This window comes from Aulostomus chinensis, chromosome 3 (assembly GCF_037954235.1).
Source record: "Aulostomus chinensis isolate RoL2024-O1b breed Wild chromosome 3, RoL_Achi_v1.0, whole genome shotgun sequence".
In the NCBI taxonomy this organism is placed as follows: domain Eukaryota; kingdom Metazoa; phylum Chordata; class Actinopteri; order Syngnathiformes; family Aulostomidae; genus Aulostomus; species Aulostomus chinensis.
The window spans coordinates 5754204-5773380 of NC_141322.1; the positions used below are offsets into that span (position 1 = coordinate 5754204).

The window sequence follows — 19177 nt, forward strand, 5'->3', positions numbered from 1 at the left end:
TAAGCAGAAGACAATGGATGGATGAAATACCCGCACCCACATATCATCTCAGCCCCCTTAAAATTTCACTATTTAATTTGATGCCAGCAGTCATGAAGAATATGACTTTAATTCTATATGTATTTATAGATATACATTTACTTCATAACAAAACTCAAAAAATCAAGCGTGGGATTTGTGGCTCAAGTAGTTATGAATACCATCAATAGCATGCTTTTGCTTAACCTACTCTGTGTTTGAAAGAAGTGAAATTAATCTGAGTGGGTAAAAGTGATTGGAAAGATTAGAACAAAGCACATCATTCACCAGTCAAATAGAACCAAAAAAAAAAAACCCTCTTTTGTTAAAAACAGACAAGTGACAACGCTGGCGGACGATCTGCCATCATCAGGCTAAATTTTCTTTACATTTTGCAGTGTAGCATTATATAGTTTGCCGAGTTGCAGCAATCTTTGTGGAAAAATGTGGCTAAATACAGGATGCTCAATCTAGTCCCTAAATATGAGAATTAGAGCGTCGCCCTGTTGAGACATGAAGTCAAACCAGAATAATTGTGTAAGCCTCTCATTTTGTTCTGCCTACCTTCTTCTAAAGATGTCCTTGTACTTTTCTGTACTGATCATTCAAAGCTTTCTAGTACCTGCAAGCAGCACAGTAACCTAGTTGAGGTGAGAGGGGCACTCAAACTACACAGTGCAGGCAGACTTCGGGCGAATGAAAGCAGCATTCAGATGAATAAACGAAAGAGAAAAAACTCTACTGAGGGTTATTTTAGCAAACGTGTCCATATTAGTCGGATTCTATTCTAAACTAGCTCTCTGCTATTAGAATCAGTTGGAAGATGCTATATTAACATGTACGTTAAAAATTCAGTTACGACAAAAAAACAAAAGACAGAATCCAGCAGTTGCAGCTCATGTATTATACTTCAATACAAACTCTTGTTTCCTTTTGCACAAACAAGCCATAAAATATGTAAATGACACCGTCCAATCAAGTCAACAATCCATTACACAAAATGCCATAGATCGCTGTAATTCTAATGAAACAAAGACGTATCTTTTAAAATTGATAATGCAACTTAGTAATTATATGTTTAATGTCACAATGACACTGAAATATATTACTTTACTTAAATTGTATTCCTACTAAAGCTGACACAGTTGCAAGGATGCAAAATGACCCTACTCAAAACTGTGAATGCACATTTGCTTCACAGATATCACCATATCCCTCTCAGTACAACGCAAATAGTCAGTGTTGATGGTCATCACCATGTCCAAGTATGACTGGTTGAGTTTAAGGTACAACCTTCTACTCTAAGGTAGCGGTTGCTCAGTTTCATGTACTGCCTGGTAGAACCAGGAGCAGGAGTCATGAAGGAATACAGCAGGATTACATCTGGCATCCACATTCGGCCACATCGATTGCTTGGACTGTTTATCACTGCAAGATTAGGCCCATAGCTGTGAAGTGGTACGATGAATTTAACAGTGTTTACGAAAAAAAAAAAATCAAAGAGAAGCTGCACATATTTCTTCCATAGGGAATTGAAAATACAAACAGAAACCCAACATTGGCTTTAAAAATATGCAACGGAACAATTAAAGATAAAAATACATATCAACTGTACATAAATAGTTACTGCCAGGCACCAATTGCCAAAGATAATCTAAACGAGACTGAATCTTAGCGTTATTGAGTCAATTAAAGGAACGCTTGTGAAATGCGCATATTGTCCATTGTCCCTTGAGCCAGAAGATGGGCATCCTTCTCTCGTCTGTGCTGTATGAACGAAGTGAGACCCATGGAGACTGGCTGACTGCTGGTTCGCAGAGAACAATGAATGGTAGTGGATGTGAAGTGTTAGCATGCCCCTGTAAAACATCATCAAATACACTTTTCTCTATAGTGGACTTTGCCTCCACTAATGGAACAAAGGCTTGGGCTTAACCTTTACCAACTATTTAAAGTTGTGAGATGTTTTCATTTCACAATCAGATGCATACATACTACTTCCCTGACTGGCCGCAGTGATTTATTACAGTACCTCATAAATTTGGCCAGCAAAACAAAACACTGTTGACAACATCACAAGCAACTGCTGCAATTAATCATAGCCGACTTTCTAAGACAGGATGAGGAGGATTACTTCTGGACAAACCACAATCCTGATAAATCTGAACCATAAGACACAAGAGTTGGATCTACAGGTTTTGGCAGCTGAGCGGCAAGACAGAGCCCCATCTATTGTGCTAAGCTAACGAGCCATCTACTGGTCTCTGCAGGCCTCATTTACCTAATGCAACACAGAGAAGAGCATCTATCTTCTTCTTTGGCTCTGAAGAGGATGGTCAATCAGCGCATTTCCCCAAAAGTTGGCATTCCTTTAAATCTAACATAACATGATTTAAAAGGAACTGAGGTGTCAGTTTGGCTGTGAAGTCATGCACAAGAGCGAGTAGAGTAAACAAGAGAGCTGGCCTTCTTCTGGAAGCAAGCTGAAAACAAAGAACTGTCACAACCTGTAACATCAGTCAGAGTAACTAACATACTAAAACATACTGCCTCCTCTTTTAAAGAACAGAGAAGTACAGTAGATCATTGTATTTTTTTTCTATTTCTTAGTATGTGTATATATATTTTTGCCCTGAACTGCTGTGTTTACACAAATCAAAGTGTGTTACAATGGCAACAGCTATGTGGTTATGAAGTATACTATACTTGAGTGTTTTAGTATGAAACTAGAAGCTCAGGGCATGGGTAGATGGCAGGTGTGTGTGTGTGTGTGTGTGTGTGTGTGTGTGTGTGTGTGTGTGTGTGTGTGTGTGTGTGTGTGTTTTGTGTGTGTGTGTGTGTGTGTGTGCGTGTGCGCGCGTGCACAGGGGGTAGCTTAATTAGATCTGATCCTTTAAAGGGTGAGTTCAGAAAGGCAGAGCATTCTGTCAGTAGTCTCATTGTACAGTTAGCTCCTACTTTTTGTGTTTTGTTTAAGTGCAAAAAATTCAATGTATCTTGACCTGAAAACAGAAATCCAGTATTACAGTATGTGGAGTCGATAAAGGAGTAAATACTGTTACAGATCATACAACGGAGGAACAGCAGACCCTTACCAGACTTCAGTTTAAGAGACAATGATGCGGGGTGGAGGGGTCTGCCTGAAAAGTTTGCTTCTGATGGAAAAAACTTGGTTGAGTGATGAAGGCTGATTTACTTCACCTGGTTTTAATTCTTTGCTGAAGACCAGACGGGATTCTAGGGTTTACACCACTCTTTCATCAATAGCTGATTCCCTGAAGGACAGACATCAAGGAGGACAATGTGCTCATGCGTGTTTGGAGGTTTTAACTCTACTTTCACAGTCACTCTTCTGTACATACTCATAGTGTAGTGTTTAAACTTTTATCTATTTTACAGGCACATGGAAAATGGGATTAATTACAGATTATTAGAAAAGGATTAGGATGAACTGAAGACCCGTAACTGTAAAAAGAAACTGAGGATGAGGTTTGGGGGGCGGGGGGTTGGGACAAAATGCCTTCCTTTTGTTTCCGTTTTTTGCAGGTTAACATTAGAACCAGTGTTGGGCACAGAGCATTTCTGCTGTGGGTACACGGCTATGCTTGAGCAGGTTCAGTGAACTGGCTAGGATGTGGGGGGGCCTCCTTCCTCCATGGTGGCAGGTGGGCTGGGATCCTTGTGGAAAGGAGTCTCCTTATAAATGAACCAGCAGTTACCTGCCCACAGGATCAAGTTTAGGAAGCCAAAGATCTGGAGAGAGACACGAAAAGAGGAAAGTAACGTGACAAAGTGGTACCTATTTAAGTCTTTAAAATATTCGTGCTGGCTTAGCCTGACTCGGCTTGTCAGCTCAGCACAGCAGGGAGACTTTAGATGGGGAGGGAGAGGTCATCGCAGGTTGGCGATGAGTCAGGCTTTCTTTGGCCCAACTACAGAGATAGCTCATCTTCTAAATGACTCGGTGTGGCCCAGCAGATTTAACTGGAAATGAAAACACACCTAAACCCTGACTGTGTGGGGTTATAGCTCAGACTTCAGGTTTTCCTGACATCATGTCCTTGTCACCTCCAAGGTTATAGTTTGTGGCTGGGTATGGAACTGTAACTCTGTCCTGCTTCTGTGTGTTCAGCTCAAAAAAGGTGTCCCATCACACACATCACAGGGTTTTGCAACAAGAGCAATACATTTGTAATTAAGTGTTGACCTGACAGAATATTGTTTATTCTGAAAATTTAACATTTTAACAAACATTACACTGTTAATTTAACTTAAATGAACAACATTTGATTTAAAAAATAAATGCTACACTCAAAATGACCTGTCATTTTAAAATATATGCGTTAAAATATCAATTAACAGTTAAATACTCTTCTCCAGCACAGACTAAGGCAGGTCCTGCAATGGCAGGTAATGAACACCAGATGGTGCTGCATGAAACCATAACATATTCCTGAGTCATCTGTTGTATCCTGTATGTAAGAGTACACTGAGGAGCCATTAACAATGTGGCAGTATGTAAAACATCATTATTATTTGCAATCTATGGTCAGAAACATGTAGAAGAAACAAAGAATAAAAAATAAATTGAAATTGTCTTCATTTGTTTGGAATTTCAAACAGAGTTCAGTTGTCACAGGTCAAATTCAGTTCTTGACACATGCTTACACAGGAAACACAGGTTCACACGTCTCCTTTTCACTTACCCTTCAAATGTTTTCTCTCAGCAATGTCAGTGACCAATGAAAGCTGGATAATGCCAGGGTGTTTTCTCTAATTTATGTAAAATGTTTCATGTCTTGAATGTTTTAGAGAAAAAATTTGACCTAAAACTGAATTTGAAATTCAGTTCCATAAAAATGTTCCATCTTAAATCATATTATTCATATTCTCTTTTCCAATACCAATTATTTCAAATGACTTTATTGAATTTATGTCATTAAAATTCAGCTCATCCACTGTGGCATATACTTGGAACATGGAAGTCAAGTATATTTGTCAGTGACAGTTACAGCTGTCCAAACAATAGAAAGAGCTTCCTAAGATTGGTAAAATATTTACTAAGTTTAATGTGTGATGTACTTCAACGACAATACTGCTCAACATACCACAGAGGCGTTGAGGCGGCCCATGGACGGAAAGTCCCCTGGTGAACACACATCCTTGCAGTTCTCCACTAAGTGTTCGGGGTTGGTGGCCCATTTGACATCAGTCAGGCCCTTGCCCCAGGCTGAGGACGACACAAGCCACAGGACGGCAAAGGCAGCAGTCACCACCAGGTCCTGGAAGGAAGGACACACAGCACTGAGCATGCCCAGAGTTTGCTCCTCTTCCAGCAACAAAAGCCTAAATTTGACAGGATTTCTGGACAGTTTAGGGGAAAATAGGCCAGAATCAAACAGAGGGCCATGGACATGCTGGAGTTACATCCATATTTATCAAGCAACATCTAGGCAAGTTAGGTTACACTTCATTAGCTTCAAAAAACCTGAAAATGTATACAAAGCAAAAAAAAAAAAAAAAAAAAAAGTTCTCACTGTGAGGTTGGGCACTACCACTAATCTAATATGTCCAGTTGTAGTTTTATTCCATGTTTTTTTTCCCCCGCAAATTCTTACTGTACTTAACATCGCACGGACTTTAAACTATTTAATAAAAGCTTGTAATTATCATTTGGATGGACTGGAGGGCTTGTGCTATAAACAGGTTTATAGCCGAGCAACAAATTTCTGTCTCTTACCATTGGCTGAGTTCCTCACTTGCTGCTGTTCCTGAATCAGTACAAAGTTACTCACAGCAAGAAACAAGGCTTTCCTCCTACACAGCAGGTGAACTGCATGGGAAAGCCAGCAAGGCGGGCTGGTGGCTGCTGGTAGTGTAATGGCAAATTTTGCTAAAACTGCATGAGCCTTGCAGGAACGTGCAAAACTAAGGCCAATGTTAAGTTTAATAATACCAACAGCCTCTTGGCATGTCTCTTATGAGCAGGTTTTTGTTACATGTGACACTGGCATTGCGTTCCAAAAAGACTTATTAGGAGAAAAACAGATGAATGCAATTTGCAGCAGTTGAAAAACACCTGCATTGAATAATGCAGTCACGGTGCCACTTTATTTCTGAAATAAATTAATATAAGAAGATTTTCTTTTTTTTAGAACACACACTGATAAGTTTTGGTCCAGTAGTGTAATTTGCCTCCACTGAGTACCACTCATCTAATCTAAAAAAATTCTCTTCAGGTAATTAAATACCTATGCTGAGTAAATGCATCCATACTGGAAAATTATTTGAGGAAAGTTCTATAAAAAGCTGTCTTCAGACAGGGGGTCAATGAAGAGATGGTGTCAGCAGACCGAATAGTAACTGGAGGACTCCGACCAGTAATGTGTCCAATTTGGAGGGGTGAGTGTCAGAGTTGATGATAAAATATGAGATGTATCTGTTCAGGCTTAACTGAGTTTAACCCAGCGGTTCTTTCTGTCGAGTCTTTCCAGGCTTTTTCTACCGAGCAACCCTGGTGTTACTGGAAATATGAGTGGGTGTTAAAAAATATACTATATGTTATTTTACCAAAAAACTGGCATCTTCTGACATGATTTATGAAGTGGGGTAAAAAAAAAAAGGAAAATCCCCTACAGTAAACAATCTCTTTAAAACCAGCCATGCTCTCTTCAGACCCAGGGTTAGTGGAGGGAAGCACGGCTTACTGCTAAGCCAGGGAGGAGTACTCACAACGATGGGGCCGCGGGAGGTCTGGCGGTAGACGTTCTGGTAGCCCAAGTAGAGAATCAGTGTGGCAGTGCAATAGAGGAACCCAAAGACACCCACACAGACGAAGAACTCAGCTGAGGAGGAAAAGTCCCCCTGCAGGTAGGTATCAACGGCTTCACCGCCATTACATAACGGTGTCTTATATGGGTACGCTGACAGCCTGGAGGAGGGGGGGAGGGGAGGAAAAATGCACTTAACACTTACACTGGTGACTCGTCTCGTTCTAATACTCTGGGATATCAGATAAAAAAAGTCCTCACCTGGGTTACTCTTCCTTCCAGGGAAGCAGGAAAACATTGAGATATTTAAGATATTAACATACACTTGTGAGATATTAGGCTGTTGGAACAAATTGAACAGAACCTCCAACTAATCAACAGGGTTGCATAAAGCAACTAAGGGGTTGTGATAAAAAAAATTTACATTTTCTTCCAATAACTTATACTTTCAATCAGTCATCAAGTAACAGAATATCCCAAACCCTTGTATTGTTACTTTAGGCAGTATTACACAAGAGTGTTGATAAGGTATTTTAGCTGGTATCCTCTGTTTTAGCTCTCTTGTACCCCAGCTTCCAAATTCATGCCTTAGGTCAACAGCTGGTCTGACCCCAGGGCCTTGGCCTGAATAGGGGGTGAATCTGTGACGCCTTTCACAGTCGTAAATTTGTAGTCAGAGCACTTACTGACAATCACAGCGCCAGCGTTGTCTTACTATGTGTTTAGACTCAGTGAAGGTCACATTTGTGCAGAATGTTCTAATTCAGTCATACTGGGTAGTGCCTGACACATAAATTAATATAGACTGTTTATGAAGGTCAGGCACAGATGTTCTGGGGGGAGTTGACTCAACCTCATCTCACAGAGAACCTTGCACATCTGTCACAGACATGTCCTCAGCCGTCTGACTCTCTTTCTCGTGTCTGACAAATTCCTTCATCTATAAAATTCCTCCACAAGTGTGTTTAAGCATAACTGTCACCAGAGATGCAGTCCTGAGCAACACTGAGGAAACTAGGACGGACTGATGGTTGATACCAGCAACGACGGCTGACTGTCATCACCACTGAGCCCTCTAACATCATAAAATTGTAATATAAAGGCTTGTTTTGTTTGTTAATGTTAATAATGACCATTCTGAGTATAGCAGAGTTACATATGGTGTACCACAGGGTTCAGTTTTAGGACCGATTCTCTTCACTCTTTACATGCTCCCATTAGGTGACATAATCCAGAAGCACTCGATCAACTTCCACTGTTATGCAGATGACACACAACTTTACTGGTCGATGGAGCCAGACGACACAAGCCAGCTTACTCATCTGCAAGACTGCCTGAAAGACATTAAATCCTGGATGTCCTCTAACTTCTTAATGCTCAATTCAGATAAAACTGAGGTAATCATTTTTGGACCTAAACACCACAGGGACACACTCTTGAATTGGATCTCTACTCTAGATGGCATCACCCTAACTCCAAGTACAACTGCAAGGAACCTTGGGGTCATTTTTGACCATGACCTTTCCTTCAGCTCCCACATAAAGCATGTGACTAGGACCGCCTTCTTCCATCTGCGAAGTATCGCTAAGATTAGGAATATCCTTTCCCAGAGTGATGCTGAAAAACTGGTGCATGCATTTATCACTTCTCGGCTGGACTACTGCAACTCTCTCCTGTCAGGATGTCCTAAATACTCTCTAAAGAGTCTCCAGTTGGTCCAGAACGCTGCAGCGAGGGTTTTGACGGGAGTTAAGAAGAGAGAACACATCTCTCCCACTTTAGCTTCTCTCCACTGGCTTCCTGTAGGATCTAGAATCGACTTCAAAGTCCTTCTGCTGACTTATAAGGCTCTCAATGATAAAGCTCCATCCTATTTGAAAGAGCTCATTAGTCCCTACTGTCCTACCAGAGCACTCCGCTCCCAGAATGCAGGTCTTTTAGTGATTCCCAGTATCAATAAAAACAGACTGGGAGGTAGAGCCTTTAGTTACCGGGCTCCTCTACTATGGAACCAGCTCTCTCCATTGGTCAGAGAGGCAGACACTTTAACTACGTTTAAGTCCAGGCTTAAGACCTTCCTCTATGACAGAGCCTTCAGTTAGGACTGGTTCAGGTAGCTCTGAACCATTGATAGCTATGCTGCTACAGGCTTAGACTGCTGGGGGACACATCAGGTTACATGGAGCCCTTCCCTCCTCTCCTCTCCTCTCCTCTCCCCCTCTCTCCTCCTCTCCTCCCTGCACATTTTTGGAACTGTCATTACCACTACTTGTTGCACTTTGTAGTTTGGCCTTGGTGTCTCGCAGTCTGTCTGTGTTTCCACAGATCCACCAGAGCCCCAACCGCCGCCTGCATCGCCCCCCCCCCCCCCTTATTCCCTAGTGTTACACCGGCCTGCGCTCCCCTTCCATGAACCAGTCTGCCATCCAGTCCCCCATCAAGCTGGCTTGCTCTCCCTGCCTCCCCTACCAGGAGCTTCCTTCTTCAACTGTTATTAACATTTCCGTGTTTCCCACATTCTGCATTGTAAACTGTTTTCTTGTCTGTAACAACATCTACTGCACGTCTGTCCATCCTGGGTGAGGGATCCCTCCTCTGTTGCTCACCCTGAGGTTTCTCAGATTTTTCCCTGTTAAAAGGGTTTTCTATGGAGTTTTTCCTCAGTCGATGTGAGGGTCTAAGGACAGAGGATGTTGTTATGATGCCACGTGAAGCCCTTTGAGACAAACTGTTTGTGAAAACGGGCTATACAAATAAAATTGCCTTGCCTTGCCTTTTGCAAGTCTGCCCCCTCAAACAACAGTGTCCTTGTCATCTATAATGTTTCACTATGGACATTGTTATACACTCATTTAGGAGACATCACCAGATCTGAGAAGAAACGCAGACTTGCTATACTTTTACAGAAAGCTCCAATAAATGGCTGAGTTCCACTTTAAGTGACAAGGTATTCTTCATTTGAGTACGGCAGGAGATCGCCTGCTGGGTGACTTTGATCAGCTTTTAATGAGAGCGAGAGAGAGCGAGAGAGTGCAAATACATGTTGTTAATCAGTTGAATTTGGGTGTTGGCAAAAATATACTAATTATTAAAAATAATACCAGCTGTGCTTATTCGCCCTCTCACCTTTGCGACACAGACTTGGCACACACTTCTGTCGTGCTGTGCTCACACATGCTGCTGAGTTGTGTCAGTCATGCCATATGCTCTGCTCTGGTGTTAGATCAGCAAAGATGGCAAGTGCAGAGGCCTGCAACTCTCTCATAAACCTCTCACCTCTGTGTCCCTGCTGTGCTAATACATGTTAATAAACAAACAATAAACAACCTCAATAAACAACCTAAATAAACAATTTGTGAGGAAAAAAAGCCTTTGTATTTTACACAATACAAAGGCTTTAATGACTCTGGGAGCACCTCAGTGTTTTACCTGAATGGATATCCAAACACAGGCTCGACATTCACCTCAGATGTAGAACAGTTGACCTTGAATTGGGTTTTCCCAGAGTAACCCCCAGTAGTGGCAAAGGCAAAAATGGTGAACACCTGTTAGAGGAGAAGAATGCAGAGTGACAGGTATTAATAGAGGTGTGGTTCATAAACAGGTGCCTAAATCCATCTCTCCTAAGTGTACTTGTGGCTGTATCTCAGGTGTTTTTCACCGATTACACTTCATTCCCAACTTCTACTTCTCTCTTCCCTGCAACAGTCACATCCTTTTTCCACACAGGAAACCCACCTGCCCCCCAGATAGCTGAAAGCAAACAAGTCCAGCACTCTACAGCTGACAAACCAAACTTTCAGCTTCAACCTGGAAAAATTGTCCAAACAGCCATATCTTCATAGTTTGCATGTTGCCACATCTTATCAAGTTAAAATGATGCAGTATTTCCTCTTGCTCTCAGGATTCATATTTGCAAAAAGTGACACTGTTTGCTTTAAGTTGTTGCTGACATAGATTTGTAGACCATTTTATTAAATGGAAAATCTGCCGTTTATCCAAGTTTGATTACAGTGATTGAGAAATGCCCTAATCGCCACTAATGCACATTATGTACTCTATTAAACAGAGGCCAACAAACCATTTCTTGCATATCCTTTTTTTTCTTTCCATTATATCTAATTGGATTCTATTTAGGTGTTCATACATTGCGCTTTTTAATAGTTCTGAGTTCAAAAGGGTGGTTTGTAAATTAAATGTCTTAGCATGACAAAGGCATAAAAAAACACATCCGGGGAAAAACTTAGCATATTTATTATTACTGTAATCATTTTATGAGGGGTATTTTCAAGATGTAAGTCAGTTTGTCCTTTGTAAGTCAGGCGACCCACAAAAGGGATGCTGCTCCAAGTGCAACATGCAACACATAAATTGTCCCTGGACTTCCCTGAAGCTGCTGTAGACATTTTCTACACAACTGAAGAATGAATGTCAGCAGAAAGTTTGTTATCGGGAAGAAACACAAGCTGATCCCTTCAATAATGCTGACGGAGAGCAGACAACAGCAGGAAGAATGGAATGCACAGGGGAACGGAACCCATATCATTTCCTCTAACCTTTAACACAAACTGACAGAGCAGAAATTGTGTGATCAGATGCTACTCCAGAAGTGTTGGATAGATATTCAACCGCTGCACTGCATAAAATTCAGTTTCAATGAGCACAACCACCAGTGGCTCTCCTAAAACCCTGTTAAGCCACTGAGTTTCCACCACAGCTCAATTCTGAGCCAGGAAACCCCTTGTTATGTGGCTATATTGGTCGACAGTATTATCTCACTCTAAAACTATGTTCTTGAGATCCTGACTGCTGTTGATCCTGGCTATATCTAATAACAAGACATGTAGCGCTGGTGACAATTTCTAAGAGGCAGGTTATACAGCTCTGGATGTGCCATTCCAAGACGAAAGCTTCAAACAAACCTGCGCCGCAGCCTGCCATATGCTTGTGTCAAGTCCCCACCCCTAGCATACAGAGGAAGTGTGAGGCTTTACAACTGCAACTGCCTTCCTAATGACGAGACTGTGTGTGATATAGTGCAGAAAATTTCTGGGCCTCAGCCATCAGTCCCTCCTCGTGCAAAATGCCATGAGACAGAGTGACGGTTAAGTTGCAGGCAGGGCAGAGACGAACAGCTGCTAAAGGAGGGTAGGATAAATGAAACTGCTAGAGAAAAAGCTGTTTTCAGGTGTGCAATGATCACAATATACAACTGACTATCTCCAATCATGAATCTGTAAATTGTGGTGGTTTATACTCCTCATGACTGAGCAACGAGCAATTGTAGGAACTGGGGGGGGGGGGGGGGTGATCCTCCCACGTCCCCCTGGTGAATCTCCTCGCCATCAGGTGAAAAGACACGTGAAGGAGGAAGCAAATTGTAGTGTACAGTAGAGCTACTAGGACATCTTGGAAATAGGATAAAACTGGAAATGTACAGTTGGGGAGGAAAAGGGGAAGGGGGACGAATTAAAAGTGGCACAGGAAAGTTACTTTAATCCTGTGCATGACAGATTTTTACTAGTCGATTCTTACAGTGACATGAGATAATCGGCTGATCATTTCTCTGAGATGGTCTGCTCAATAAAAACGCTACTTTTTTTTTTTTTCAAATAAACTGTTTTTCAGTGGCTGATTCCTTTATGGAATGTGTCAGTTGGTAATGCATCAGAGGTGGTCAACCTTTCGTGTGTGTGTGTGTGTGTTTTTTTTCTTCAGTGACTGATGAAAAGTTTTTCCAGCACCCTCAATGTTACCACAACTTCATATGAAAATCAGCAAACACAACACAAATTCATACACATGGAAACACAACTGTGGCACTAGGAATATTTAGAAGATTCCATCACACATCACCTAAAAAATGTACCTGTTTTTGGCATACATGCGATATATAGGAAGCTTTTATAAATTTACAGGCCTTCGTTGTAATCCTCACACCCCAAATAAAGACTTCTGACAGACGTGACTCCCGCTTCCACACTTTCTCTCAAGAATAATGTCCTTTGTTTGGTTACGCCCACATCTACCAAAGCACATTCCCTATTTATCAACTACCAACAGTTGTGCACAATGGGCCAGAGCACAGTGCAAGACACTGAGGTGAACAGTCTGCACTAGTGTAGTAAAGACAAACACAAACACACAGACAAACTGAGAGCATTATTTAGCAAGCTTCCAGCCCTTAGAGGATTTTCAGGAATGGGTTTCAACTTTCAGGTGCCTCTGGAACTGGACAACATTTCTCAGCTTTCATTCTCAGCCTTGTTTGACCCACCCAGGCCGGCCTGACAACACCCTAAATAAACCCTGAGCAGATATTCACTGCACAGCCTCCTGTGTCCCACCCACACTCCCACAGTCAGCCTGAAGCATTCCTCGCTGTCTTTCTTCATCAGAGTCACAGGAGAGATAAGAAAAAGCTGCCATATCAAGACAAGATGCCCTTTGTACAACAGCCTATTTCTATAAAGTTAATCACAGGAACATGGCAAAAGTACATCATGAAAATAGCCACACACCCTCATGGAGAGATACTGCAGATACTGGCTAATATCCATGTTTACAGGCTGAGGCACAGAGTCCAATTTGACATCAGGAATATAAATTGCAAACATCTTTCTAGAGCAGGTAGAGGAGGAACACACTCAGTATTTCACTGTGCTGGAATACTGAAAACGCTTCACCCTGGATGCCTCGCCCAAAATTTCTGGTCTGTTGAGGTTTCGAGAAGGTTTTGAGGAGGTGGTTTCTAGTGTCAAATGAAACAAGTTTTGTGCATTACATGTGTAATACATAAACTTAAAAAAGTTTCGTAAACAAAAAGATCATTACTAGATTTGAAAAAAATTAAATCATCCCAATCATAGCACCTTAATACTCAATGACATCAATATAGGTTCACAGGGAGCGATCAACAGCAGTAAAACGCACCTGTTACCATAACGCATCTCTCAAACTTTTTGTCTCATTGAAATGGTTTACCACAAAGATAAGCAATGCAGCAGAAGAGGACTTGGATGATGAGATCATTTAGGCTTCTTATTAAATGTACTGAGATTTTAAAATGACTTCCTAGCTTCGTTCATGCAAAAAGATTAACAACCATTTTTAAAGCCTCAAATCAGAGGCTAATTGGCATTCCCAGGGAGCTTGTTAAATGAACGCTTTGCAAAGAAAGGAACTGCAAGGCAAAACATCTGGATCCGTTAGCCATGAAAGCTGATGACAGTCCAAGACACTGCGAGAGGGGAAACCTGAGGGTTGGGTCATACATAACAAAAGGAACTTTTTTACTTGGCATGTTTACGCTTCAATCCACCCCAAATCAGCCTGGCAATGTTCCATCCATCCATCCATTTTCTTCTGCTTATCCTGTTAAAGGTCGTGGGGGGTGGAGCCTATCCCAGCAGCCTTCAGGTGAGAGGCGGGGTTCACCCTGGACAGGTCACCAGTCCATGGCAGGGCCAACACATATAGACAGACAACCATTGGCTCTCCCAGCCACGCCTACAGTCAATTTAGAGTCTGGATTAACCTGGTCCCTCTTGACAAAAAATAAATATTGTTTAAGTCATTAGTTGAGGAAATTAGCCTTTTACCTTTATGTTGTCATATTGGTTCAAAATTTGTGGACAATCAACATAGAAAGGGTCTGTTGCCAGTCCATCACAAAAATCCATCATATTGGTTGTACATATCAGTCATTGGATCAAACATAACTTTACTGGTCATCCCTTGTTTTTAGTATAGCTAAACTGTGACTGTGCATATAAACCAAGTGAATGTGGCGCTGTTCAATCATGTAGTATCTAAACCGCAACAACTTAAGAGAGTCTTGATTCAAGACACAACGTTGTGTAGTGTGAACTTCTTCCAAGTTAACTTGTGCGTAACGTTACTGTGCTTGTTGTTTCTATCTCCCTGTTCCTCTGTAATTCAATTTGGCAAAATTTTACAAATATGATTGGTGGGGAAAATTCTACTTACACAAACTTGCAGACAACTCTTTCTGCTCCAAGTCCAACCGTGCCTTTCCAATCTTATGTATGTACAGTGCTTTACCTCAGTGGAATGTGCGTGTGTGTGTGTGTGTGTGTGTGATACCTAAATCAGTGCACTGCCATCCTCCAGGGAGATGCCCGGAGAATGTTGTGCAGCAGCACAAGCCAACAGGTTTTATAATACATTTCCTTGGAATTGAGCTCTGCCCCCATCAGACTCAGACTCCTCCAGCTCCACATCCAAATCAAAACTGTAATTCTCCACTGTAACATGCAGGCAAAAGGAGCTAGTGGTGGGTGTTATAAGCATTTAAGGACAAATTTGGTGAAGTAAACATGAGTAGTAAAATGCCAACAAACTCAAAACTAACCAGCAGGTTCACCAAAGAGGCTAAGATGCAGATGTTTAGCTGGCATTACGATGACCCAGTTCACCATTTTTGCTGTGATTATTACTAGTATTTGCTCGTTTGTAATCAATCAAAACTATTGCGTAGTCATGAATGTGATACTGAATGAAAGTACTGGACAAACGTTTTAAAATTCTCTGGATGGATAAGACATCAAGGATCTTCCCTCGGTTTTAGAATTTTATGGCGCAGAGAAAATTTGTGTTTAAAATTTCCATGGTAATAGTCAGAGATTGTTTCTGAAAACATTAACCAGAAAAGTCCAAAGATCTTTGGCGTATCATTTGAGAACTACACATAGGTGTAGGAGAAATCAGCTCAACACCAGGTCATTAGGAATCACGATGTGGTGCACACAAAGTTTGAAAGATCCTGTTTCTCTGAATTAAATGTAACACGTGCATCTGGAATGTATAATGAATATGAAAACTAAAGGTCCAAAAAAAACCTCTAACCTGAAAGTTCAATTAGAATGCAGTATTTCAGCACTGATTATCACTTCTCTGCAGCAGAAGCAAAGAGCCACTGCTGATGTTAATTACTGGCTTGTGCGCCACAAGCCCATGCCTGAAATACAAACAAACGGCGAAGGAGCAAAGACATCGGCATCATCCTGAAATACAATATGCTACCAATATCAGTAATAGCAGCCACACAGTCGGGGACATTCCTCAACAGTTTCCTATTTTTGTTGAGAGACCATTCAGATTACTCATTTTACTTACAAACAGTAGCACATATAAGCCCATCCAAGCCATTTCATTGTCAACAACTTGCATAGCTCACAGCAGCCAGAGTCAGATCTGTACGATTGCCCAAGTCTCCAGTCTTTAGTGTAAATGGCTGGAACAGTAAAGGGCATCATTGTAGTGGATCTACAAATATGAAATATGCAATATTACATTCAAGAGTCAGGGGCTAGTACCAAGTAATTTCCTTGCTATTGTTTCAAATTCCAGCTGTAACTGCTACCGACTATGTTCTGCAATGGAAAGAGATTTATAGCAGGTGGGTGACACACTCATTTAGGTTAAAATTTGACTTCCCTATCACTCCATGCACCGAAAATTCACAGGCTACGTCACAGTTTAACGCAGTGAACCAGGTCGAAAGCCACGACTCTAAAGTCAAAACTGAACAAAGCAGAGACAGAGGAACCTGCAAAACTTGTTTAGCTGATGACAGTCTTTACACTTGGGTATATAATATTATACTACCTACTTTGCATGCAGTCAGGGATGAGGACTTGGTACGGACTACAATAAAGACATAAAGACATTACCAGGACCAAATATGCACGGGTTACCGACCCGCACATAGGTGCATATTTGGTAGCGACTGATGCATTAATTCAGAGACATTTCACTACTTTAAGTAATTATTAACTTGCATAATATACATTAACTTTACCTTACCCATTCTAAGACACGGATAAATCCAAGAGGTTCTTTCAGTGGTCCGAGGTCCAGAGAAAATCCAGACACCAGTGTCTAGAGAAACAGAGGAACAGGAGCACAAAAACATGACGTTAGCCAGGTGTGGATGAAGACGCTCTCATAATTGCATCCAAGAAACTTTCGCTACCTGCCTGTCACCTAGCGGCTAACTGGCCCTGCCCTTGTTAGCCGACGTCTGCTACTGTAACGTCATGCTAACGCTAATGCCTTCTAACTATCCCCCAAATCTCACCTACCTGAACAGTGTCCATTGAGACGTGCAACGCCCACGACGTCGATACTTCACTATTAAAGTTTTCAGTTTGGTTGTAAGGCTAACTTATAGTTATTGTTACCCCGTTTGGATTCAAATCGTGGGATACGGGCTGTCAGCAACCAGGAGAACAGACAGAGCCAACCACTATAACCACACTTGTTACACAGAACCGCAAGAGCCGTCAAAGTAAAAGTATGAGCTACTTCCGGTTAGGAAGTTTCAAAATAAAAGATACGTGTCACTATTTTCAACAAACTATAACGGTCAGGAACAGCGTTTCCCCATTTGGATGTGAACTTAATTCCGACAAAGTCGTCTTAAAAGCAAGGAAGTGGTCAGAAAATATGGGTCCTTAGCTGTAGATAAATTGAAGAAAAAGAACAGTTGTTGTACTACTAATACTAATATCTATTTACAATAATAGTAACAGTAATAATATATTGTACACTATATATGTGTTTAAAATCAGCATAAATTACAAGAGATGATCTTTAAACTGAAGTTTGGCCTGACTAGGAGAGATTTCAAAATAATACCTAACAGTAAAAGTTACACTTGCTCTGGACTACATTTATGTAAGTTGTAAAGATACAAATGTTTTATTATGAGCCTTAAAATTTAGACGGTTGCTGGTGCGGATTGAAAAAAAAATCACAAAAATTCACAAGACAAGTACTCAGCGCAACGCTATGTATACAAGGTGTATACATAACAGATATTTGAGATTGTAACACTGTTAAGAATCTAGAGCATGTGTGAATCATCCTTGGAAGTTAAGTCAGAGTTCATGTACCACAAACTTGCATTCTTTATTGTTGGTCAGGAGGGACAAAACAGTTAGTTACCATTACCAATGACTGATGTGATCACCAGTGTTGATTTGTCTGTTTTTCTGTTATCAGGATAGCTCAAAAAGTTCTGAATGGGCATTTAAATGACAGAATTTAGGTTGAGGAATAATAAATTTGGTTGTGGAAAGATGCAAAACTGGAGTGCGATCTGGTGATGTCATATCATCTTATCAGAGGTATGCACTCCTTAGAACACGCACTCGATTTTTTTCACACTGTTAGAGCAGGACATTGGCACTGCAGCATCCAGCATTAGTCTGCAAACACATGCATGAAATGATCAGGTGGTTTCATGCAACTAACCAGCGACAAAAGCAGACAGGAGAGTTTAAAAAGAAAAGAATAAAAACCCAACAGAACATTTGCCTTTCTTTGTCACCATGAAGGACATAGTTTTAGTTCATATTAGAACAGTACATTGAACATAGAAACAGATTACTGTTACTTTAATTCATGTCCTGCCCACAAATGTAGACTTTTTTCCTGTCCCCTCCGTGTCACATGACAATTCTAGTCACATGTTAAATAGTGAAATTTACTACCATTCTGCTGGAATTCCACAGGAATCTCATGACCGGCAGGATTCCTGAAAAAATTTCAGCCTTTAGTATTGACATTTCCACATGTCTCACATGATTCAATGTGTAAGATGTGGGGAAATTTTCATAGTGAATTCATGGCCTCAATTCTATTTCAATATCACATGATTTTCATTTAGTAAATGATGGTCCCATTTCAGTAAAGTGGGTAATGAGGCAGGTATGCTGGAAAAAGCATGTCTGCCTTGCTGTTTTTGAATAGTCCATACCATGAGGTGCTGATCACGGTGCTCCACCACAGCCCCACTATAGCGCCACCCTCTCCAAATATTTGTCACTTGTGGTCTCAAAAAAGTTGAGGAAATACTGTGCAGTGATGAATCAGGGCTGGACATGTGCTCTGCATCTAAGTGACCTGTGTCCACTTTGATTTGACTGACTTTGTCCCAAGCGGAACGGTGGTGCAGTGGTCAGCACTGTCGTTTCACAGCAAGAAGGTTCTGTGTTCGAGCCCCAGCTGGAGCACAGGATCTTTCTGTGTGGAGTCTCCATGTTCTCCCTGTTCCTGCTGGGTTCTCTCTGGTACTCCAGCTTCCTCCCACAGTCCAAAGACATCAAGAGGGGACCAGGTTAATGCAGACTCTAAATTGACTGTAGGCGTGGCTGGGAGAGCCAATGGTTGTCTGTCTATATGTGTTGGCCCTGCCATGGATTGGTGACCCATCCAAGGTGACCCCTGCCTCTCACCTGCAGCAGCTGGGATAGGCTCCACCCCCCCCTCCCCCCCAAGAAACCTATTAGGATAAGCAGTAGAAAACGGATGGATGATTTTCTCTTTATAATGAACACTGAAGATTTATTGAGTGAGTATTC

At 41.4% G+C, this 19177-nt stretch overlaps 2 protein-coding genes across 3 annotated transcripts in view; both read right to left on the bottom strand.

Annotated features, from left to right (window-relative positions):
• Positions 1 to 3325, bottom strand: part of atxn7l2a (ataxin 7-like 2a) — a 32061-nt gene extending 28736 nt beyond the window's left edge. The window contains exon 1 of one of the 2 annotated variants that reach the window (XM_086198331.1): positions 3220 to 3325. The gene's annotated coding sequence lies outside the window, so the exon portion shown is untranslated. The remainder of the gene's footprint in view (positions 1 to 3219) is intronic. The other variant, XM_086198329.1, reaches the window with a different exon arrangement.
• sypl2a (synaptophysin-like 2a) lies at positions 908 to 17089 on the bottom strand. Its single transcript, XM_086198332.1, has 6 exons — positions 16895 to 17089; positions 16617 to 16691; positions 10218 to 10333; positions 6751 to 6949; positions 5127 to 5300; positions 908 to 3771 (listed from the first exon to the last, which is right to left on the bottom strand). The coding sequence occupies exons 1-6, from the start codon at positions 16907 to 16909 to the stop codon at positions 3646 to 3648; spliced, it is 705 nt and encodes a 234-aa protein (XP_086054458.1). The 5' UTR covers positions 16910 to 17089; the 3' UTR covers positions 908 to 3645.
• Positions 17090 to 19177: the final 2088 nt, after the last annotated feature.